Source organism: Aquarana catesbeiana, linkage group LG04, assembly GCF_042186555.1.
Source record: "Aquarana catesbeiana isolate 2022-GZ linkage group LG04, ASM4218655v1, whole genome shotgun sequence".
Lineage (NCBI taxonomy): Eukaryota > Metazoa > Chordata > Amphibia > Anura > Ranidae > Aquarana > Aquarana catesbeiana.
Window position 1 is genome coordinate 31,977,355 of NC_133327.1, and position 24,926 is coordinate 32,002,280.

The window sequence follows — 24,926 nt, forward strand, 5'->3', positions numbered from 1 at the left end:
CAGCGCGGCTCACGCATGCGCGGTGGGCAGCCAGATGTGAAGCCACAAGGCGTCACAGTCAGTTGCCCACAGTTAAAGTGTAAATTCACCTTTACAGAAAATCTGTAGCTGCTGAGGTTTTAAAGAACACACAGAATCCAGTGATGTGGTCACCCGACCCGGCTCTTTACCGGTGTTTGGGTTTCCGGCATCTTAAAGTGTAGGTTCACCTTTACAGAAAATCTGTAAGGTGACATTACACTGGATCCCCCTCCCCATGTCACCCGGTCCTGCTGTACCAGATTGCTACAATCCCCTGCTGTCATACACCAACAAGCCGCTTCACCGGTCCGGGGATTTGAAATTCCGGCGGCTTTCTCTCCTCACTTTGGTGACAGTACGGGCTAAAGGGCTTCTGATTGGTCAGCGCCGTCCATGTGACGGTGCTGACCAATTAGAATCCCTGTAATCCATACTGGCTAATACAGACACGAGATTAGGCCGTAGGGTTTTCCAATCCCCAGACCGGTGAACTGGCTTGTCTGTGTATGACAGCAGGGGATTGTGGCAATCTGGTACAGCAGAACCGGGTGGGATGGGGAAGGGGGTCCAGTATAAGGTCACCTTACAGATTTTCTGCACTTTAAATTGCTGGAAACCCAAACACCGGTAAAGAGCCGGGTCGGGTGACCACATCACTGGATCCTGTGTGTTCTTTCAAACTTAGCAGCTACAGTATTTGTAGCTGCTGACTAGAGATGGGCTCGGGTGTGTTCGGGATCCCACCTGCCCGATCCCGCCAGGAAGCCGAAACTGCACACCGCTAATCACAGGCAGTGAAACAGTTCTCAATCTATGCAGCTGCGGACCGGGAAATGTCTCCCTGCCTGTGATTAGCGGTGTGCAGTGTCGGCTTCCTGGCGGGATTGGGCAGGTGGGATCCCGAACACACCCACACCTAATTCTGACTTTTACATTTTTGTTTTCACGGTGAAGAATCTATTTAAGGATATTCTTTAGTGTCACCGTTGAGTGTTAGTTCACCTTTTCAGAAAAAAATCACACCGTACACCTTATGCCCCCGATTATGTGTACAACATTTATTTGATTTTCCATGTAACATATTTCGTGCATTTTTGTCTCATGTGGATTTTATATGTTTTTTACGCTACTTTATTAACCACTTGCTTACAGGGCACTTAAACCCCCCTCCTATCCAGACCAATTTTCAGCTTTCAGCGCTGACGCACTTTGTATGACAATTGCGCGATCATACAACACTGTACTCAAATGAAATTTTTATCATTTTTTTCCCCACAAATAGAGCTTTCTTTTGGTGGTATTTGATCACCTCTGCAGTTTTTATTTTTTGTTAAAAAAAATGTAAAAAGACCGAATTTAAAAAAAATTTTTTTTTTTTTTTTTTATATTTTGTTATAAAATTTTAAAAAGGGTAATTTATCTCCTTCATTGATGTACGCTGATGAGGCGGCACTGATGGGTGGCAGTGATGGGCACTGATCTGGTACATTGATAGGCAACACTGCTAGGCAGTGCCGGTACAAGGGGTGGGCGGGAGGATCGGCTGCCCTGGGCAGGGTGTGGGAGGAGTGTGGGAGGGGGCTCTAGGTCGCCGACAGCAGCATGAGCATGCAGAGAATATTTAGGTTATGGCTCCACTCAATTGTACAGTCTGCCCAAAAAGTGGGCTGAGGATGCACCCATACATATTGCTTGCCTCCTCTCTACAGCGGCAACCACATTCTGGCACAGAGGGAGAACAATTCATTCTACTGGCCTTGATTTCTCATCAGTCTGGCTGGCTGGATCGGGCTGTGACACTGAGAGCTCCTCTACAGGTGGGCGGAGCAAGATGATACAACAGTGCAGTTCCGATCATTGCTTTCCGCCCCCTGCATACATCATACAGCTCTCCCAACATGAAGATCTCACAGGATGGATGTTAGTTTTCTTCCATGTGAGTCCCCACTGCTCTGCCTTCCAAACTCTACCTGGCTGTGCTGTAAACTCGCCCTGTACTTTGCAGAGCAGGTTTACAAAAAGTGAAGAACAATTCTTATATATGTTGGGAATATACTGGGACTTTTCATTTGTTAATGTTCTCTGCTGATCCATCTAGTACTTGTGTATAGGGAGGGGATCCAGTGCTTAACTAACTCCCCCCAGCTGTCTCCCATCCTAAACACAGGATATGTCTCACTAACAGCAGTGTACTTACTATATTATTTGCCTGATATAAGCTGGGTGCAATGAAAAAATAAATACCTGTCCCTATTAGCTCAGTCTCCTGTCAGTCTATTGAGCCCTCCCCTGCTCTGTCAGCCCCACATTCCCAGAAAAGAGCTGAGGTGTTAGCATAGAGCTCTGTACATGTGCAGACTGGGGATAAAGGCTGGGGAAACATTATTTCAGCAAGCTGCAAATGCCATCGATGTTGTTGGGAATCAGAGCCCCCCTGTGTGTCAGAGCCCCCTGTGTGTCAGAGCCCCCCTGTGTGTCAGAGCCCCCCTGTGTGTCAGAGCCCCCCTGTGTGTCAGAGCCCCCCTGTGTGTCAGAGCCCCCCTGTGTGTCAGAGCCCCCCTGTGTGTCAGAGCCCCCCTGTGTGTCAGAGCCCCCTGTGTGTCAGAGCCCCCTGTGTGTCAGAGCCCCCCTGTGTGTCAGAGCCCCCCTGTGTGTCAGAGCCCCCCTGTGTGTCAGAGCCCCCTGTGTGTCAGAGCCCCCCTGTGTGTCAGAGCCCCCCTGTGTGTCAGAGCCCCCCTGTGTGTCAGAGCCCCCCTGTGTGTCAGAGCCCCCCTGTGTGTCAGAGCGTGTCCTCCTCATTCTCTTTCCCATGTTGACTTTAGACAGCAGAGCAGAAAGTAGAGGAGTCCAGTGTGCTGAAGTGTGGAGAATGTGTGATCCTGTTTTTCATAGGCTATTGAGTTTGGCTAAATCTGCTAGTACATCTAACACTACCCTCCTTCCCAGACTGACTATGCTGCTATCAGCTGTGCCTTCTGTGCTCCTTTATCCAGATTGGGGGCACTCTAATACAGGACATATGCCACTGGCCAGATCGCCAGGTGAAAACAGAGGGGAAAAGCCTAAAATAAAACTAATGCAGCCACCACATCTAATGATTGTTAAACTGCAATATATAACATATTGGGTTTTATACCAGTCTTCTGAACCCTATTTCCACAATCCTTAATATGTTTTTTTTTTCCATTCCTGAGCTCTGCATCACTTGCTACTGAACCCTTGCACTGTAAATGGGGGGGGGGGGGGCGCAATCTGGTATGTTCGCCCTGGGCACTGGGTGACCTTGTCCCGGCACTGATAGGCAGCATTGGAAATCACACCCGCACGCTGCTGGGCTTGAAGGGGCGCTCTCTGCTCTACCACACTTGCGCACAAGCTGTAGCTATCTAAATCGGCTGGTACAGAGCAGCAGCAACTGAGCCGCTAATAGGGGTCAAGTAGGCGCAATCCGGGCACCCATTCATGTAGAGTAGGCATAATTCAGGCGCAAATAGTGGACAACCCAGGCGCTAGTAAATGTAGGTAACAAAATATTAAATGAATGTAGCGCTCAATCAAATTAAAATATAAATGGTGTAAAAAACTGATGATTAAGTGACGCTCAAAAAAGTATAATAAATATTGCTCAAAAAAATGAATATAATAGAAATGTAAAACAACCACGTGAATGGAGGTTCTATAGGGAAAATCCTATGCGGTGTTAGGACGAGAGATCCCTAGGAGAGTCATTTTGAGGAGGATCGTGGAGCTGTTTTATCAATTTTGATTGTATCGTCTATGGGACCTTTTTACCAAGGGCACGTTTCTTCACTGATCTAAGCACCTTTTTGATACCATTGGACTTAATTATTATTTATTGCACTTGTGTGGATTTTTATCTGTCATTATTTATATATATTGATTCTATATTATTATTGCACAGATCACATAGTTGCACTACCATTACTTATTTTAGAGTGCCGTATTTATTGCTTTTTTATATTCTATTTGCACAGTGGTTCTATGGATTCATTAGTTACACTTAATATGGAGTTTCGTTTGTTTTTTTTTGTCACTTTTTGGATTATTATTATTGGAAGAAAAGCTCTGGGAATCGTAAGGGGGGCTCCACTGGGGACACCTGATGCGAGCGGGGGCTCCGCCGGGGACTCCTGATGCGAGGGGGGGCTCCGCCGGGGACTCCTGATGCGAGGGGGGGCTCCGCCGGGGACTCCTGATGCGAGGGGGAGCTCCGCCGGGGACTCCTGATGCGAGGGGGGGCTTCCCTGGGGACTCCTGATGCGAGGGGGGGCTTCCCTGGGGACTCCTGATGCGAGGGGGGGCTTCCCTGGGGACTCCTGATGCGAGGGGGAGCTCCGCCGGGGACTCCTGATGCGAGGGGGGGCTCCGCCGGGGACTCCTGATGTGAGGGGGGGCTCCGCCGGGGACTCCTGATGCGAGGGGGGGCTCCGCCGGGGACTCCTGATGCGAGGGGGGGCTCCGCCGGGGACTCCTGATGCGAGGGGGGGCTCCGCCGGGGACTCCTGATGCGAGGGGGGGCTCCGCCGGGGACTCCTGATGCGAGGGGGGGCTCCGCCGGGGACTCCTGATGCGAGGGGGAGCTCCGCCGGGGACTCCTGATGCGAGGGGGAGCTCCGCCGGGGACTCCTGATGCGAGGGGGGGCTCCGCCGGGGACTCCTGATGCGAGGGGGGGCTCCGCCGGGGACTCCTGATGCGAGGGGGAGCTCCGCCGGGGACTCCTGATGCGAGGGGGAGCTCCGCCGGGGACTCCTGATGCGAGGGGGAGCTCCGCCGGGGACTCCTGATGCGAGGGGGAGCTCCGCCGGGGACTCCTGATGCGAGGGGGAGCTCCGCCGGGGACTCCTGATGCGAGGGGGAGCTCCGCCGGGGACTCCTGATGCGAGGGGGAGCTCCGCCGGGGACTCCTGATGCGAGGGGGAGCTCCGCCGGGGACTCCTGATGCGAGGGGGAGCTCCGCCGGGGACTCCTGATGCGAGGGGGAGCTCCGCCGGGGACTCCTGATGCGAGGGGGAGCTCCGCCGGGGACTCCTGATGCGAGGGGGAGCTCCGCCGGGGACTCCTGATGCGAGGGGGAGCTCCGCCGGGGACTCCTGATGCGAGGGGGGGCTCCGCCGGGGACTCCTGATGCGAGGGGGAGCTCCGCCGGGGACTCCTGATGCGAGGGGGAGCTCCGCCGGGGACTCCTGATGCGAGGGGGAGCTCCGCCGGGGACTCCTGATGCGAGGTGGAGCTCCGCCGGGGACTCATGGTGTGAGGGGGGGCTCCGCCGGGGACTCATGGTGTGAGGGGGAGCTCCGCCGGGGACTCCTGATGCGAGGGGGAGCTCCGCCGGGGACTCCTGATGCGAGGGGGGGCTCCGCCGGGGACTCCTGATGCGAGGGGGGGCTCCGCCGGGGACTCCTGATGCGAGGGGGGGCTCCGCCGGGGACTCCTGATGCGAGGGGGAGCTCCGCCGGGGACTCCTGATGCGAGGGGGAGCTCCGCCGGGGACTCCTGATGCGAGGGGGAGCTCCGCCGGGGACTCCTGATGCGAGGGGGGGCTCCGCCGGGGACTCATGGTGTGAGGGGGGGCTCCGCCGGGGACTCATGGTGTGAGGGGGGGCTCCGCCGGGGACTCCTGGTGTGAGGTGGGGGCTCTTTAATCATCCTGACACCATAACAACCATGGTGCCGGGATGATTGAAGTGCTAACACCAGGTGTTTGGAGTAACTTTATCTGATGATTGTTAAACTTTCTAGAATACACATATTTTTATTGTGTAGGATCTGGGGCTGCTGTTGCGTCATTTCCCTCTCCCCCTTTCCCCCTCTCCCCCTTTCCCTCTCCATCATTCATCTCAGACTCTAACCACACCCTCTTGAGTCACGCCCACCATGTCACGTAAACCACGCCCATTTTTCGCCACGGCGCACTTGTATATTTTTCCTAAGCCACGCCTACAACGAATGCCACGCCCCCTAATTATGGTACGGCTCCGCCTACAGCCACAAAAACCTAGATCAAAAAAAAAAATGAATTGTCTCGACCTTTCCAGCCACGTCACTGGCAATGTTCACTTCCGCCGGCCTGGACGTGATGTCAAAACCTCGCGCCCAGGCCTCCAAAAGTCATAGAGATGACTAGGGACCATCTGGCCACCAGATATCTCTATGCTCAACTTCCAGCAGCCGCTGATTCATTTTCCGGCTTGCCGATCGCACGGGCGAGACGGTAGAAGCACCGGAGAGCAGGTATCTCCATATCAGTGTAGAAATTCAGTGTGAAACTTTTCCTCTGTGCAGGAGCTTCCTGTAAAAAAAAAAAAAAAAAAATAAAAAGAAGAAGAGACCGGCCACTGCTGTGTTTTCTCCCTGTGCAGGGTGACTGGTCTTGTATCCACCCTCTCAGTTTTCTGCAGATATCATGTAGTGGGTGGAGCCTGCTGGTCCCTCCCACAGCTCTGCCACCTGCATAGGTAATAACTGGGTTTGCAATTGCACTTGGTGTACACAAAGTGAATTTATATCACTTGTGGTTATTGCAATAACGTAACAATGTAAACTTCATGCTAATCTGATATCAGGCTAGATTTTCATGTTTTAATCTGTGTTTTTTTTCAGCCAATGGTGAAGTTTTTGTAATTAAAGATGTGGGAGACAGTAGTTCTGGAACAGAAAAAGCTGGAAAAAAAGGTCTTGCTCTCTATACAATTAGAAGCAATCATGGTTGCAATTAGTAGACAAAATCAATGTGTTATAAACCATAACCATTATATATATTTTTTTTTTTTTAACGTAACTGCACTCAAAACTGATCCAAAATTCAGGTGCAGACTGAAAAACCTGCCACTATACAATGTGCAGATGTATGCTCCAAACTATAACAGGCGTGTATCATGATCAAGTACAGTGCAGCATTAAAAGGATGTGATGACAATGCATTTACATTGATGTTCTTTAATCAGAACGTTTCTGCAATTACACAAGGTTTACACCTGCACATCACCTGGTACCTTGACTTTCTTTCTAAATGCAAAACAAAACACACTTAAAGCGGGGGTCCACCTATCTATCGTTTTTTTTTTTTTGGAGTTCATTCACAAACTTTTCTTCTCATGATTATCTACTCACATGTTCTGTGTAATAAGTCCGCCTGTGTCCGATTTCGTTGTAAAGAATAATTTATAAAATTCACTGGAGGCGGTTTCCATCTTCATTGTGGGCATTTGAAGCCCACAAGCATGTATTTCCTGGATGCGGTGAATGCTGTGCTCCCAGCATTCACCGAGATGTTGTGATGACACTGTTGCACAATGCATGCTGGGAAGCCTGGGAGAGGCTAGAAACACGCCTACTCCCATGGGAGGAAAACCAGGAAGATTAGAAAAAAAAAAAAAAGGTAATTACGGCGATTTAAATTTTCGTTTACACAGCATGTCAGCATCTAGGCAAGGAAGAGAATGCATAGAGATAATGTTCAAAATTAATATCTGTATGTATTCTCTTCCTTGCCTAGATGCTGACATGCCATTTAAAAAAATTAAAATCACCGTAATTACCTTTTATTTTTCTATTCTTCTTTGCACTTCCTGGTTCTCCTCCCGTGGGAGTAGGCGTGTTTCTAGCCTCTCCCAGACTCCGCACAGTCTCCTGGGAGCTAGTCTCAGGCTTCCCAGGATGCCACTGAGCATGTGCGGGAACGAGCAGAGAATGCTGGGAGCACAGCATTCACCGCATCCAGGAAATAAATGCTTGTGGGCTTCAAATGCCCACAATGAAGATGGAAACCGCCTGCAGTGAATAATATAAGTTATTCTTTCCGACGAAATCTGACACAGGCGGACATATTACACACAATATGTGAGTATGTAATGGTGAGAAGAAAAGTTTGTGAATGAACTCAAAAAAAAAAAAAAAAGCGATAGATAGGTGGACCCCCGCTTTAAAGTGGTTGTAACCTTTCAATTAAAAAAAAAATACACACAAAACATACATGTTATACTGACCTGCTCTGTGTAATGGTTTTGCACAGAGCAGCCCCCATCCTCTTGTTATGGGGTCCCCCGCCAGCGCTTTCGGGCCCCTCCTCAACGGGTACCCCCACGGAAAGATGCTTTTCACGGGGGCACCCCTGTGGGTTTGCTCCCAAGATCCGCTGCTGTGTCCATTGACACAGACAGTGGGACTCGGCCACGTCACAGCTTTTGATTGACAGTAGCGGGAGCCAATGGCTCCTGCTGCTATCAATCTGTCCAATGAGAAGACCGACAGCAGTTGGAGCCTCTGCGCTCATGCGGATCACTGGATCGGATCGGGCTCACTGGGGGAGAGCTGCAGCGCAGAAGGTTTTTCACCTTAATGCATTCTATGCATTAAGGTGAAAAACCTTAAGGCTTTACAACCACTTAAGGAAAAATAGGCCACCGATAAAGGAGTACAATATTGGGGGTGCAGTGTTGACCATAACTACAGAGGAAAAAGATCTGGGGGTGCTTATATTGAAATGATTGTGAAATGAGCAAACAGGGGGGCCAGGTAGTTGGGAATGTAAACAGAACTCTGGTATGCATCAGTAGAAAGATATACAGGTTAAGCCTGTATGCTGACATTTCTTTATGATCTGGACTTGGACTCTGGACTTGTTTTCAGTGCCACATATACTTCTAAGGCCCCTTTCACACATGCGGACCACTCATTTCATCAGTTCAGTCACGTTTTTTCAAAGAAAAAACGGATAAAGGTTACATTAGGTTTACATCAGTTTACCAATCAGTTGCATATTTGTTTTTGTTTTTTTACATCCACTACCAATGCAAAAACGGTCCATTTGTCAATTTACATCTGTTCCCTTTTTTTAACAGAATAAAAATAGGGCTTTCATCAGTATCAAAAAAACGGATGTTGACGGATGTAAATGGATGATCATCCGTTTACATCTGTTTTTCCAAAGAGTTGCATTGATGTCTGTTTTTCATATGTCAATGGATGGATAAAAATAGACAAAAGGTCCGTATGTGTGAAAGGGGCCTTACGCTTTTAGCTCTCATGGTTTTAATTTTTTTAAATCCAATAATTTAAAAAGATAAAAATTCTGATGCTCAGGTTGCCATAATTGTGTGCCCTGTGTGTCAGAGTTCCCAGGAAGCTACATATAGGAAATTATGGCTCCCTGAAAAATCAGTCATTCTAGCAACTTGATAACGACGTTTGTAAGGAGAGATCTGCATTAAATTGTAGCTCTAGCCAAGAAATGTTTATTACGTTTCGGATAGCATAGTTAACATTTCCAACAGAGTTTTTTTTAGCTTTATCCCACTTGGAGAGAGTTACCCTCTCTATTTTCCCTGGGGAGCATTGTCACTGGGACAAAAAGTCATGAGAAATCCAGCATGTTACAGCTTTCACTCAAACAGTAAGTGATGTAAAAAATCTTGTAACGGGCACACCTAGGTAGTGGAGATTCCCTATGACAGGGGTTTCTAACAAATTATACTATTTCTGTTTAGATTGTAAGCTCTAACAATGAGGGCCCTCTGAACACTCTTATATGGAATTGTACTGTCTTCTGCCAAGTGCTGCACAAACAGTTTGCGCTCTATAAATCTGGTAGAATAGGAATATTAAAAAAAAGAAAAAATGTTTTGGTTAAGAGACTTTTTATGACACTCGCCAGCCTGCAGATTCCATAGGTGGAGAAGAGCAAAATATAAGTATTGGTAGGGACAGCTTCTCTGAACAGTCAGTTTTACCTTTTTGGTTTCATGGATGTGATGGCAAACGGTTGCAGCTGTAGCACTGAGGTCCTTCATGCGCAATTCTGTAAAGTTGCAGGAAACAGAGAAAACAGATTACATCTGCAGCCATCAGCATAAACACCAACAATACAATTATCAAGCTATAAAAATCAGCATACAAAGCAGTGCGGCGTCTTAAAATAAACCAGTACTGCCAAGCCCAAGTGAAAGCTCCAAGTTAGCCTGGCTGCAGCCTTTATAGGGATAAGGAACCTCCCTCCCCCTACTACCACAAGGTAAATATAGTAGCAAGTCCTAGTTGCAATCTTGGAACACCCAATAAGAGGATAATATGCAACCGGTCTAAACTACGTGGCATGTTCACCCATCTTGTCCGCCAGGCTAATGGCATTGGTGAACTAGAGATACTGTTGTATTTGGATTTTGTGGGAATTTCAGAGACCTGGTTCAACAGCTCTCATGATTGGCTGGCAAACATTCAAGGGTATACCCTTTATCGCAAGAATAGAGAGGGTAAAAAAAGGGGGAGGGGTATGCCTATATATCAAGAATAATGTACAAGAGAATGTGAGAATTGACATCACTAAGGGAGCTAGGGAAGAGGTGGAATCCTTATGGGTAGAGCTCCAAAGGGGTGAAGCTAAGGGGAAAATAATACTGGGAGTATGCTATAGGTCCCCTAACCTGAGGGAGGAAGAGACAGATCTATCACAATTTGCATTAGCAGCAAGGATGGGAAGTGTTATAATGGGGGATTTTAATTATCCAGACATATACTGGGCGGAGGGAACCGCGCATTCAGGCTCGCCAGTTCCTAAATGTCTTACAGGACAATTTTATGGGTCAGATGGTAGACGCACCAACTAGAAGTAAAGTGTTACTGGATCTACTGATTAAAATACAGACCTGATCACGGATGTGGAAATACAGGGCAATTTAGGTAACAGCGATCACAGGTCAATTGGCTTCAGTATAATTCACACAAATAGGAAACATAAGGGAAATACAAAGACACTGAATTTCAAAAGAGCCAACTTACCTAAACTAAGAACCTTGCTAGAAGGCATAAATTGGGATAAAATCTTAGGAACAAAGAACATGGAGGAGAGATGGGTTTGCTTTAAGAGCATATTAAATAAGGGCATTAGCCAATGCATCACATTGAGTAATACATTTAAAAGAGCAAACAAAAGTCCTGGATGATTTAACTCCAATGTAAAAATGCATATAAAAGCAAAAGAGAAGGCCTTCAAAAAATACAAGGTTGAGGGATCATCATCAGCATTCAGACTTTATAAAGAATGCAACAAGAAATGTACGGGTGCAATAAGGACAGCCAAGATAGAACATGAAAGGCACATAGCGGTGGAGAGTAAAAAAAATCCCAAGAAATTCTTTAAGTATGTAAACAGTAAAAAAGGGAGGACAGACCATATTGGCCCCATAAAGAATGAGGAAGGACATCTGGTTACAAAGGATGGGGAGATGGCGAAGGTATTGAATTTATTCTTCTCCTCAGTCTTCACAAGGGAATCGGGGGGCTTCAGTAACCAAAACTGCAGTGTTTATCCTCATTACACATCACAGAAAGCACCTCCATGGTTAACGGAGGACAGAATTAAAATTAGACTTGGGAAACTTAACATTAATAAATCACCGGGACCAGATGGCTTGCACCCGAGGGTACTTAGGGAACTCAGTAAAGTAATTGCCAGACCATTGTTCCTAATTTTTACTGACAGTCTACTGACTGGAATGGTACCAGCTGATTGGAGAAAAGCCAATGTAGCACCAATATTTAAAAAGGGCCCAAAATACATCCCTGGAAATTACAGACCAGTTAGCCTAACATCAATAGTATGTAAACTCTTGGAGGGAATGATAAGGGACTATATACAAGATTTTAGTAATGAGAACGGTATCATTAGCAGTAATCAGCATGGATTCATGAAGAATTGTTCTGGCCAAACCAATCTACTAACCTTCTATGAGGAGGTGAGTTGCCAGCTAGATAAAGGAAGGCCCGTAGACGTGGTGTATCTGGATTTTGCCAAAGCATTTGACACAGTTCCCAATAAATGTTTACTGTACAAAACAAGGTCCGTTGGCATGGACCATAGGGTGAGTACATCGATTGAAAAGTGTCTACAAGGGCGAGTTCAGAGGGTGGTGATAAATGGGGAGTACTCGGAATGGTCAGGGGTGGGTAGTGGGGTCCCCCAGGGTTCTGTCCGATTTAATTTGTTCATAAACGACCTGGAGGATGGGGTAAACAGTTCAATCTCTGTATTTGCGGACTATACTAAGCTAAGCAGGGCAATAACTTCTCTGCAGGATGTGGAAACCTTGCAAAAAGATCTGAACAAATTAATGGGGTGGGCAACTACATGGCAAATGAGGTTCAATGTAGAAAGATGTAAAATAATGCATTTGGGTGGCAAAAATATGAATGCAGTCTATAAACTGTGGGGGGGGGGGGGATCTAGGATGGAAAAGGACCTGGGGGTCCTAGTAGATGATAGGCTCAGCAATGGCATGCAATGCCAAGCAGCTGCTAACAAAGCAAACAGAATATTGGCATGCATTAAAAAGGGGATCAACTCCAGAGATAAAACGATAATTCTCCCACTCTACAAGACTCTGGTCCGGCCGCACCTAGAGTATGTTGTCCAGTTCTGGCCACCAGTCCTCAGTGTACTGGAAATGGAGCGAGTACAAAGAAGGGCAACAAAGCTAATAAAGGGTCTGGAGGATATTAGTTATGAGGAAAGTTTGCGAGCACTGAAACTATTCTCTCTGGAGAAGAGACGCTTGAGAGGGGATATGATTTCAATATACAAATACCGTACTGGTGACCCCACAACAGGGATAAAACTTTTTCGCAGAAGGGAGTTTACCAAGACTCGTGGCCACTCATTAAAATTAGAAGAAAAGAGGTCTAACCTTAAACTACGTAGAGGGTTCTTTACTGAGAGCGGCAAGGATGTGGAATTCCCTTCCACAGGCGGTGATCTCAGCGGGGAGCATTGATAGCTTCAAGAAACTATTAGATAATCACCTGAATGACCGCAACATACAGGGATATACAATGTAATACTGACATATAATCACACACATTGGTTGGACTTGATGGACTTGTGTCTTTTTTCAACCACATCTACTATGTAACATGACAGGGCTCATGAACACATGAAACCTACTCCTCTGGGTAAAGTTTAGTACCATTTTTGTGCTGCAAGGCAACGCATCCTGCTTTGTTGCTTAGGTGAGAATTACGTACGGACTCCCTCTGCTTCCTGAGATTGCCACACCACACATCCCAGAGGGTATCGTTGTACAGAGGGCTCATACGAGCCACGAGATTCTGCGTACACGCAGCATTCCTGCACACACGTGTTCCGTTTGCATTTGCGGAAATCTGGATGTTGCAGTGCTCTAAAAAGGTACAGATATCAGAAACTAGTGGAATTGCTCTCATTTGCACAGTAATGCCAAATGTGTGTATGTGTTTGAAAATGCACTGCTGTTATTGTATCACTCTAGTTGGAAACCTAATAAATCTTGATTAAACCAAAAACTGTGGTACCCACAAAAATGGTAAAAAATGCCCAAAATTGTACACATTGATTTTTAAAAACCTTAAAAAAGGCACTTCTGTAACTAGCAGAATAGGCTTTACAATATCTGCATGCTTCTTTTAACCCTTTGATTGCTATGACAAGTAGGCCACATCCTTGGCCGTCAAAGGATAAATATAGGTAATAATGGGTAGAAACATCCGGTTTTATACAACAGCTGGACACACATTAGATTTCAGAAATTGTGCACCATTGCTAAGACACTGAACAAAATTATAAACTTGCTTACCAAGTGCAGGATCGAGCCTGACCTTTTCTGCATTCACAACTGGCTTGTACTGGTTCTGCACGTAAACAATAAAGGATATTAAATCACAGGTCACAAGACATCACTAAACAAATAGGGGTTGATTTACTAAAACTTGAATGTGAAAAATCTGCTGCAGCTTTGCACAGTAGCCAATCAGCATCTAACTTCAGCTTGTTCAACTATGCTCTCCAGTTTTAATAAATCAACCACATAGTGCAAGTAAGGTAGCTGAGTAGTTGGTAGCCTTGTAGTGCCACACTGGGTTCCAGCAATCAACCATAAATTAAATATTGGTATTGGTCCACGGACTTAAAAATATTACTATTTGAATGAACAACATACCAGGATTTCACGCTCCGTTTTTAATGCTTTGACAAAATGACTCAGGATCTTCCTTGGATATCGCTTTCTCTTCATTGAGGTCTCCACCATGGCTTCATCCAATTGGTCTTCTAGTATTTTAATGTCCGGTTCTGCCAGGTGAGGAAATATAGAATAAGCCTGGGTTTCTATAACTATACCAAAGAATATACAGCCATGGCCAAAAGTTGAGAATGACACAAACATTCATTTTCACAAAGTCTGCTGCCTCAGTTTTTATGATGGCAATTTGCATACACTCCAGAATGTTATGAAGAGTGATCAGATGAATTACAATTGCAAATTCCCTCTTTGTCATGAAAATTAACTTACTCCCATAAAAAAAAAAAAAAAAAAAAAAACACACGATTCCACTGCATTTGTGAAGAAGGCTTCAGGGCGCCCAAAAAAGTCCAGCAAGTGCCAGGACCGTCTCCTACAGTTCATTCAGCTGTGCTATCGGGGCACCACCAGTGCAGAACTTGTTCAGGAATGGTGTGAGTACATCTGCATACACAGTGAGAAGACTTTTGGAGGATGACCTGGTATGAAGAAGGGCAGCAAAGAAGCCACTTCTCTCCAGGAAAAACATCAGGGAAAGACTAATATTCTGCAAAAGGTACAGGGATTAGACTGCTGAGGACTGGGGTAAAGTCATTTTCTCTGATGAATCCCCTTTCCGATTGTTTGGGGCATCTGGAAAAAGCCGTGTCCCGGTCTAGCTGTGTACTTTAGTAAAATAAATACTCAGAATGATGTGCTACACTAAGGCCTAAGCCCAGGGGGCTGGTCTGTTCTATAGTCTTCCAGTCACTTATTTTTTTTGGGGGGGGGGGGGGGGGCGAGCTGGAGCATGTGCAGCAGAGTGAATTACAGCATACTTAGCTTGTCTATCATATTAACTATAGGAACAGCATTCCAGAAGAGATATTTAAAACTCACTGGTGTGTCTCTGGAGGGGTAAACCATATGGACCTCCAATGTTATATAGGATTAATATGTCTCTCTATGTATATTCATAAACCTAGAATTTTTTCTACAGACATAATGCAGTTGATGTTCAGGTACACAGACCTGGTGAGCCAGGAGCAAGGAAACTGGTATCCCCTCCCAAACAGCCATGATCATGAGAAGCACAGTGACAGAGTGATGACATCAATGGGTTTAACAACTTCAATACCGGGATTTTTTGCCCCCTTCCTGCCCAGGCCAATTTTCAGCTTTCAGTGCTATTGCACTTTGAATGACTATTGCGGGGTCATGAAACGCTGTACCCAAAAGAAATTTTATCATATTTTTGAGACAGATAGAGCTTTCTTTTGGTGGTATTTAAAGACAAACTTTTGAAAAAAAAAGTTTTTCTTAGCTAGAAAATGTTGTAAATAAGTAATTTTCCTCCTTCACTGAAGTGCGCTGATGAGGATGCACTGAGAAGATGGCTCTGAAGAGCAATGATGATGTCATATGACAGGGCTTGACAAATTTGCTTGGAATCTAGGAGCCAGCTAAAAAAGTTAGGAGCCAGGTTTTTTTTTTTTTTTTTTAAAACGACCGACAAAGCTTTATTTTCAATATAAAAATTAACCAATCTTAAATTTACACAGAGACGACTAGAACTAATGTGACTGCTTTTATTTCCTGCCATGCAGGTACACAAGACCACCATATTCTCGCTAAGGATCCAATCAGGTCCGCCTGAAAAACTGACATGCGAACCTGATCAGACAGCCCCTGTGAAAGGGGCCAAGCAGGGAGATGACAAATAATAAATTCATTTTAATTAACCACTTCCTTCCCGCAGGACGACTATATACGTCCTGTCTTTGAAGAGAAATACCGTTGTTATGGTAGCAGCTAGCTACCATAACCCCGGTATCTTCTTCAAGAGCCGGCGGTTCTCTTTCAGATAAAAGTGGTCTCTGCAGCAGATTAGCAGCGAGATCACTTTTATCGGCGGCAGGAGAGGGCCCCCCTACCGCCGCTCTCCGGTGCCCTTCACCGCTTATCGTGGCCGTCGGTAACGGCGGAGGCGATCCGGATCTGTCCCTGGCCTGACATGGAGACGAGTGAGAGGAAGATGGCCCCCCGCCCATCTCCAAGTCATTGCAGGGCGAAAGCGACGTCAAATCGTCACTTCCACCCATAGCTCTTGAAGGGACATTTTTTTTTTTTTTTTCAAATGACAATTTTTTTTTTTAATGCATTTTAGTGTAAATATGAGATCTGAGGTCTTTTTGACCCCAGATGTCATATTTAAGAGGACCTGTCATGCTTTTTTTCTATTACAAGGGATTTTTACATTCCTTCTAATAGGAATAAAAGTGACTTTTTTTTTTTTTTTTTAAAAGAACAGTGAAAAAATAAAAGTTAAAATAAATAAGAAAAAAAAAAATTTAAATGTGCCCCATCCCTTGTAATAGAAATAAAAGTGACACAATTTTTATTTTTTTTAAAAACAGTGTAAAAATAAAAAATAAAATATATAAGAAAAAATAATAATTTTTTTAAATGCGCCCCGTCCCGCCGAGCTCGCTTGCAGAAGCAAACGCATATGTGAGTAGCACCCGCATATGAAAGCGGTGTTCAAACCACACGTGAGGTATCGCCACAATCGTTAGAGTGAGAGCAATAATTCTAGTCCTAGACCTCCTCTGTAACTCAAAACATGCAACATGTAGAATTTTTTAAACGACACCTATGGAGATTTTAAAGGGTAAAAGTTTGTCGCCATTCCACGAGCGGATGAAATTTTGAAGCGTGACATGTTGGGAATCAATTTACTCGGCGTAACATCATCTTTCAAAATATAAAAAAAATTGGGCTAACTTTACTGTTTTCTTATTTTTTAATTAAAAAAAGTATTTTTTCCCAAAAAAGTGCGCTTGTAAGTCCGCTGCGCAAATACGGTGTGACAGAAAGTATTGCAATGACCGCCATTTTATTCTCTAGGGTGTTAGAATAAAAAATATATATAATGTTTGGGGGTTCTAAGTAAAGGGAAGGAGATGAGCAGGCAGTGAAAACAGGTAGGGAAAGCTGCTCCATTAGCATTGGTGGATGTCTTGTCATACCAACGGCCACCACCAGAGGGCGCCCGATTGCAGAAGGAACCAGGAACCATAGGACTGCAGTAGGCCGCAAAGCCGGGGCCTCAATTACCGGCGCGGCCCAGCGCGATCGCGGCGGGAGGGGGGGGGGGGAGGCGAACGGACACAGGATACCAAAGCTGTGCCGCCCCAGGCGCCAGGTCGCTAATTCTAGTCGCAAATGCGACCTGGCGCCCGGGGTTTGTCGAGCCCTGTCATATGATGTCGCCCCAGAACGAGGGCCGCCTTGTGCCCGTCATTTTACTATATGGCGGGAGGTGGTTAAATTAGGTTTGTAATGAAAATAAAAAGGTTTTCTCTAAAAATTAACTTGTTGATTGGGGGGGGGGGGAATGGGAAGCCAAATTATAGGCAGATTAAACTTTAGTTTTAATTATTCCCTATTGCATCCAATGGTAAAGAAAGTTTCATCTGGAGTTGAGCTTTAAAGGAGTTGTAAAGTCAGAAGGTTTTATTTATCTTAATGCATTAAGATAAAAAACCTTGTGTGTAGCAGCCTCCCCAGCACCCCCTAATGACTTACCTGAGCCCCATCTCTCTAACGATGTCCATGAATGTCTAAGTCGTCCGGTTAACTCCTCCTGATTGGCTGAGACATAAACACACAGAGCTGTGACTCGGCATGGGTGCCCCCATAGGAAGCTGCTGACTGTGGGGGCACTCGATAGGAGGGAGGGGCTGGGAGCAGCAAAGAGGGCCCGGGAAGGGGAGGATCCGGGTTGCTCTGTGCAAAACCAACTGCACAGAGGAGGGAAGTATAACATGTTTGTTATTTATTTTTTTTAAAACACGAGACTTTACAATCACTTTAACCGATTCTTACCAGAGTCTTTATCTGGGGCCTCGTGCCATGACAGTCCATTGATGCTGACATTCTCTTGAAAGGCAGATTCAAAGTCCTGAATTTAAACAAAATATCTGTCAAATCAGAACACCAATTCTACCTGTGGAATATGCTGAGGTTTTGTAAGAACTGTATTAAATATCAGTCTAGCCCTATTCCAAAACTGATACTTAAAAGTAGAACTCCAGTTTTGTTCAAGGAGCTCGGGGGTTATTAAAAATAGGAACAGAACAGCTTTTGCTGCAAAACTGCCCCCTCAGTACTTGTTTTCCACTACTTGATGTCACTACTTTCAGCAGTGTTAATCGCCATTGGTTCCTCAAAGACTGCAGGTAAACCGATGTCCCCACAGTCCACAGCAGCTCTCACTGTTTACTTCCATGGACCTCTGTGTCACTACACAGTTCTAAAGTAGAGGTCAGCGAGAGGAAGCATTGAGATCTTACAGGGGACCATGGAAACAGTTTCCCTGTAGATTTGAGGAACCAGTCCTCTGGAATGCATTTGCCTTCAGTGGAAAAGGTAACTATGTGCACCTCTTCTTCTGCAGAGTATTTGTTCCTGGAGATTTCAAATAAATACAGGACAAGGGTTCTTTAGGTCAACTAGTGTACTGGGTTCTATACACCGTTACTCAGATAATAGCAAATCTTTATATGCAAACTGTGGTACCCTTATAGTGCAATTTTTGACACTGACATTCATTGCAGTATGCTGCCCATTCATTTTCATTGGAACCTCAACGTCAGCAAAAAAAAACAAAAACACACACATCTGTGCTTTCCCAAATGCACTGCAAGGCAACCTATATATTCCTTGGTACATGCCATGTCTAATCCAGGAAAGCACAGTTGGTGCCAAAAATGAATGGCAACAAGCATACCCATCGCACTTTGGTTCCCCCGTATGAGGGGTGTGAATTGTTAACTGTTAATTGGGTGTTAACATGTGGTCAGGCTGCTCTAGCACATCATACTGTATACAAAATTTCTTTGGCTGCACACCCCCGCCCGTCCAAGAGTGTTTATTGCGTAAATTGTACAATGCGTACTACCATCAGGACACAATCAAATAAATCAGGTTGATGCGTTTCATACAACCATTGTGCTTCCTCAAAACCAGGTTAAACACTCTTGGACCGCCGGTGGTGTGCAGCAGAATTTATTTTGAATCCAGTGTCTCGGTAGTGAGCCAGGGCTAGCATCCAGACCACTGAGTCCATCAGGACATTATATTCACCTGGAGCAGTGGGACTTTCCTTTCTCCCTGACATCATACTGTATACGGTGTATATGTAAGCTAACTAGATTTGAGCACAGATGTTCTGTCAGTTCTATTGCAAAGTGCAGGCCAGTGACCAGAGCTGGTTCCGTAGTTCTCTAAGAGGCAGATACCAGGTCAAATTCAGGTACTTGCATGTAAAAAATACATTTAACTATATATTAACTGCATGCGACCGGCTTACGCAGAAGGGCAAGTATGGGCATACTAACGTACCTGTATGTGGCCCTTTAAGAAGCGGCTTGTGGGCGCGGGTCCCGTGGACACGATGTCCGTCGGGATCTCCGCGATCGTCTCACGGAGAGGAAGAACGGGGAAATGCTGATGTACACAAACATTTCCCCGTTCTGCCTAGTGACACTGATCACAGCTCCCTGTAATCGGGAGTGGTGATAAGTGTCGTGTCACACATAGCCACGCCCCCCCCCCCCCCCCCCAGTTAGAATCACTCCCTAGGACACACTTAACCCCTACAGCGCCACCTAGTGGTTAACCCCTTCACTGCCAATAACATTTACACAGTAATCAATGCATTTTTAATCTCACTGATCACTGTATAAATGTGAATGGTCCCAAAATAGCACCAAAAGTGTCTGATCTGTCCGCCATAATAAAAAATTGCTGATCGCCGCCATTACTAGTAAAAAAAAAATAAATAAAAATCATTAATAAAAATGCTATAAAACTATCCCCTATTTTGTAGACGCTATAACTTTTGCGCAAACCAATCAATAAATGCTTATTGCGATTTTTATTACCAAAAATATGTAGAAGAATACGCATCGGCCTAAACTGAGGAAAAAAATGTTTTTTATATATTTTTTGGGGATATTTATTATAGCAAAAAGTAAAAAATAATGCGTTTTTTTCAAAATTGACGCTATTTTTTTTTATTTATAGCGCAAAAAAGATCAAATACCACCAAAATAAAGCTCTATTTGTGGGGAAAAAAGGATGTCAATTTTGTTTGGCAATTATCAGCTAAAGCAACACAGTGCTGAATCGCAAAAAGTGCTCTGGTCTTTGGGCAGCAAACGGTTAGTGGTTAATGACTACAGAGCTGCATTAAATATTTAGGGTGCCATTGCTGACCACCTGGAAATAGTATTTCCATGAAAGGTGGTCCGAAATATTAACCTCATATTTTACTTCTTTAACCACTTGCCTACAGGGCATTTACACCCCCTTCCTGCCCAAGCCATTTTTCAGCTTTCAGCGCTGTCGCACAATTGCGCGGTCGTGCTTCACTGTATCCAAACAAATTTTTTTTTATCATTTTCTTCACACAAATAGAGCTTTCTTTTGATGGTATTTAACCACTTCAGCCCCGGAAGATTTTACCCCCTTCCTGACCAGAGCACCAATATCACCAAAAAAAAAAACATTTTTTTTTCCCTCAGTTTAGGCCAATATGTATTCTTCTACATATTTTTGGTAAAAATCGCAATAAGCGTATATTGATTGGTTTGCGCAAAAGTTAAAGCGTCTACAAAATAGGGCATAGTTTTATGCCATTTCTATTATTCATTTTTTTATTAGTAATGGTGACGATCTGCAATTTTTATCAAGACTGCGACATTATGGCGGACACGTCAGACAATTTTGACACATTTTTGGGACCACTGGCATTTTTACAGTGATCACTGCTATAAAAATGCATTGATTACTGTGAAAATGTCACTGGCAGTGAAGGGGTTAACCACTAGGGGGCAATCAAGGGGTTAATGTGTTCCCTAATGTGTGTTCTAACTGAAGGGGGGATGGGACTGTGTAGGGAAAGAGATAGATCGCTGTTCATACTCTGTATGAACAGACGATCTGTCTCTTCTCCCCTCAGAGAACTGGAAACTGTGTTTACACACACACAGATCCCAGTTCTCCGTGTGTCCCGAGCGATTGCGGGAGCCCGACAGTGATCGCAACCACCAGCGGTGCCATTCTGCCACAGTACAACTGCGGTGGATGGTCGGCAAGTGGTTAATCACTGCTGGGTTTTTTTATTTTTTACAAGAAAAAAAAAAGAAGACCAAAAATTTTGAAAAAATGTTTTTTTTTTTACTTTTTTTCTGTCAGTAAATTTTGTAACTAATTTTTCGCCTTCACTGATGTGCACTCAGATAGGCTGAACTGGTGGGCATCGATGAGGTGGCACTTATGGGCACTGATTAGGTGGCACTGGTGGGCACTAATAGACGGCACGGATGGGTGGTACTTATGGGCATTGATTGCCAGCAATGACTGGCATCGCTAATGGGCACTGATTGGTGGCCCTTTGTGGGCAGTGGTGGGCACTGATTGCTGCCATTGGTGGGCACTGATTGGTGACACTATATTGCTATATTGTAATCAGGGCACTGATGATCAGTGCCCTGATTACATTCCTAGATGTCCTGCGTGGAGATGCCGCTGATCGTCTCTCCTCGCCTCACACTGTCAGTGTGAGGCGAGGAGAGTCTATTACCGGCATCTCCGTGTTTACATGTGACCGGCTGTGATTGGACAGAGGCGATCACATGGTCTCTTTACAGAGATCAGGGTCGCGCCATGTCCCAGAAACACTGCGCGGCTGCCGCTCTGCGGGTGCGCGAGAGTGGCCATTCTGGGACACCGTTCCAGAACGAGAGCCACCCTGCTGTCATTTGACGGTGGGCATGCAGCAAGCACTTAAAGGCCAGTTCACACCACAAGCAGTCCAGTGCATTTTTTTCTAAGTAGTAGGTTATATGATCTTTAATGGCATAGTTCACACCAGTGCTTGCAGTTCCAGAACAAAAAAAAAAAACTAGTAGAACATGCTGCATTTTTCCTGCACTGGACTAAACTGGAACGCTGTAAAAAGCATCAAAAACACACTGGAACACACATGTCCTTATTTAAGTTTAAGAAAAAAAGAGGGGGAAAACAATTGCACTGGACTGCATCAAAAACGCACATGCAGAAAAAGCATGCGTTTCTATGGCGTGAACTGGCCCTTAAACGAAAAAAAAAAAAAAAAAAAAAATATATATATATATATATATATATATATATATATATATATATATATATATATATTATATATAATTATTTTTTTCCTCTCATAACATCTCTACTGAAATTCAGGTTCCAAAGCCAAACACTTCTCACCCAGACCAAGTTCTTGTGATGCTGCTGCTTCTGTTCCTCATTCAGATACTGCTGACTATCCACAATTTCTTTGCAGATTCCTGTACACATCCCCAGCACCTCCTGCAGCAACTGCTTGGAACAACAGTGCACTTTATAGTCTCTGGCAGCCTCTCCTGCATTGCTCTCCATGGTCAAGTTAGAAGGATGCCTCTCATCAACAGGGTCCTGGAGATTTTTATTTTTTGTTACGTTTTTCCTGGGACTGATGTTCCCCCTAGGATTCCCCAAAACATCCCCACTCGGGGTTACAGGTTCACTTTTCCCAGTCCTTTCTTTGGAAGGTGTACCATAACCTTCTCGTATTGCCTCACCACTGATGCCAGAGCCATCACAGCTTCTCCTTGGTCTTAAGTTTTTACCCGGACTTCTAACCCCACCAGAGATGTCTAATGTCTCCTCCCTTTGGTTGCTGGGCCTCATTACACTTTTAACTAAAGGTGAAAGAGTATCACTGTCCCTTTTATTGGCAGCAGTGGAAAGTCCAGCTTTCTCGTAGTCTTTTTGTCCCCTGGTGCCTCCGCTGATTAAATCACACCTTTCAGTGGAAGAACTGGGTCCTCTGGAGCTGTTCTGTACATTACTGCTGGAGCCCTTAGGGCTCCTCAGTCTTTGTAAGCTTCTATTGTGGCTGCTACTCCCAGAGTCCCCAGATCCTTTTTCCTCTTGAAAGTTTATTGCTTTACTGGATCTGGTCTCTCTGGTGAATGAAGCATTGGTAGCAGTGGACAAAGCGGCTTCTCTGGGGCTGTCCTCTACATTAACATTGGTGCTACTAAGGTTTCCCTTTGGTTGTGAGCTTCTATTATGACCGCTGCTCCCACCAGGGTCCTCAGATCCTTCCCCTTGTTGAGAGTTGGCCTTGGCTTTGTTTTCATTCTTCTGCTGGCTTGAGTCTAAACCATCACCTCCTCTCCCGACCGCAATGGAGACTCCAGGTTCATCAATGTCCTTTGCTCTGCTGGCTCTGGTCTTTCTGCTAGACAATGTACTAGTTACGGTGGATGAGGTGGCTCCTTTGTGGTCATCCTCTACATTAAAGCCGGAGCCCTCATGGCTTCTTTTATGACTGCTGCTCTCCTCAGGGTTCTCTTGTTTTTGAGAGTTGGGCTCCACAAGGTCTACATTTTCCAATATCGCTTTGCTTGAAATGGCATCTTTACCTCTGATGGCCATGGAGGCTTCAGATCCCTCCTGCATTCTTCCTGCACTGGATCTGGTCTCTCTCTTCAGCGATGCATTAGTTACAGCAGCGGCTCCTCTGAAGCGGTTCTCTTCGTTAATGCTGGAGCCGTCGCGGCTTCTCCTTGGTCGCCGACTACTGTCATGGCTGCTGCTCTCAATAGAGACCTCAGAGCCTTGGGTTTTTTCAGAGCTGGGCTCAGCAAGGCGTGCTTTGTCTTTGCTTGAGATTGCACCTTCACCCAGTCCTCTTACTGCAGCAGAGGCTCCAGGCTGCTCTTGGCTTTTAGCTTTGCTGGATCTGGTCTCTCTGCTGAGGGAGGCATTAGTGGTGGGGGAAGAGGTGGCTCCTTGCGGGTTGTCCACTATGTTAACACTGGAGCTGTCCTGGCTTCTCCGTGGTCGTAGGCTTCTACCGTCATCACCTCTAGGAGAATGAGAGGCACTTTTGGGCCCCTCGGGGTGCGCGCTCTCGGCAGCGTTGGGCCCCTTGGGGTGCGCCCTCTCAGCAGCGTTGGGCCCTTTGGGGTGCGCCCTCTCGGCAGCGTTGGGCCCTTTGGGGTGCGCCCTCTCGGCAGCGTTGGGCCCTTTGGGGTGCGCCCTCTCGGCAGCGTTGGGCCCCTCGGGGTGCGCCCTCTCGGCAGCGTTGGGCCCCTCGGGGTGCGCCCTCTCGGCAGCGTTGGGCCCCTCGGGGTGCGCCCTCTCGGCAGCGTTGGGCCCCTCGGGGTGCACCCTCTCGGCAGCGTTGGGCCCCTCGGGGTGCGCCCTCTCGGCAGCGTTGGGCCCCTCGGGGTGCGCCCTCTCGGCAGCGTTGGGCCCCTCGGGGTGCGCGCTCTTTGAGTCTCTTTTCTCCTTCCTTCCTGTGGAGGGCGCTCTGTTATTGGGCTCCTGGTCTGTTTCATTCTTACCCTGAGGAGTCCCTTTAATGGGGTCTTGCTTCCTCCTGAGTAGCTCTTCGCTTCTCCTCTTGCCTAGGGACCCCTGTTGTGCCGAGAATGGTTCCCCGTCGAAATCTGTTCCCCCTGTCTCTCGGCGGAGATCGGAACTCCGCCTCTCCAGCCCTCTGCACTACCGCTCCTCCTACTCTTCCCCGAATGCTAATCATCCTTCTACCGTCCCCGCCCCCGTGCGCGTCCCCTGTACAATGTTATTAGTCCATCCACACAAATATATATGTATATATTATCACTCCTATATATGTATATATTATCACTCCTATATATGTATATATTATCACTCCTATATATGTATATATTATCACTCCTTATAAAATATAATATTATTACTCCTTCCATATATATATATATATATATATAGATATA

General features: G+C 45.8%; 1 protein-coding gene across 1 annotated transcript in view; it reads right to left on the bottom strand.

Moving 5' to 3' along the window:
- Positions 1-24,926, bottom strand: part of LOC141141144 (uncharacterized) — a 226,440-nt gene that overhangs the window by 201,315 nt on the left and 199 nt on the right. The window contains exons 2-6 of the mRNA XM_073628849.1: positions 22,384-24,667; positions 17,956-18,031; positions 14,008-14,138; positions 13,645-13,699; positions 9,772-9,839 (exon numbers count right to left, since the gene is read on the bottom strand). Of these exons, the coding sequence (XP_073484950.1) occupies positions 9,772-9,839; positions 13,645-13,699; positions 14,008-14,138; positions 17,956-18,031; positions 22,384-24,667 (2,614 nt within the window). The remainder of the gene's footprint in view (positions 1-9,771; positions 9,840-13,644; positions 13,700-14,007; positions 14,139-17,955; positions 18,032-22,383; positions 24,668-24,926) is intronic.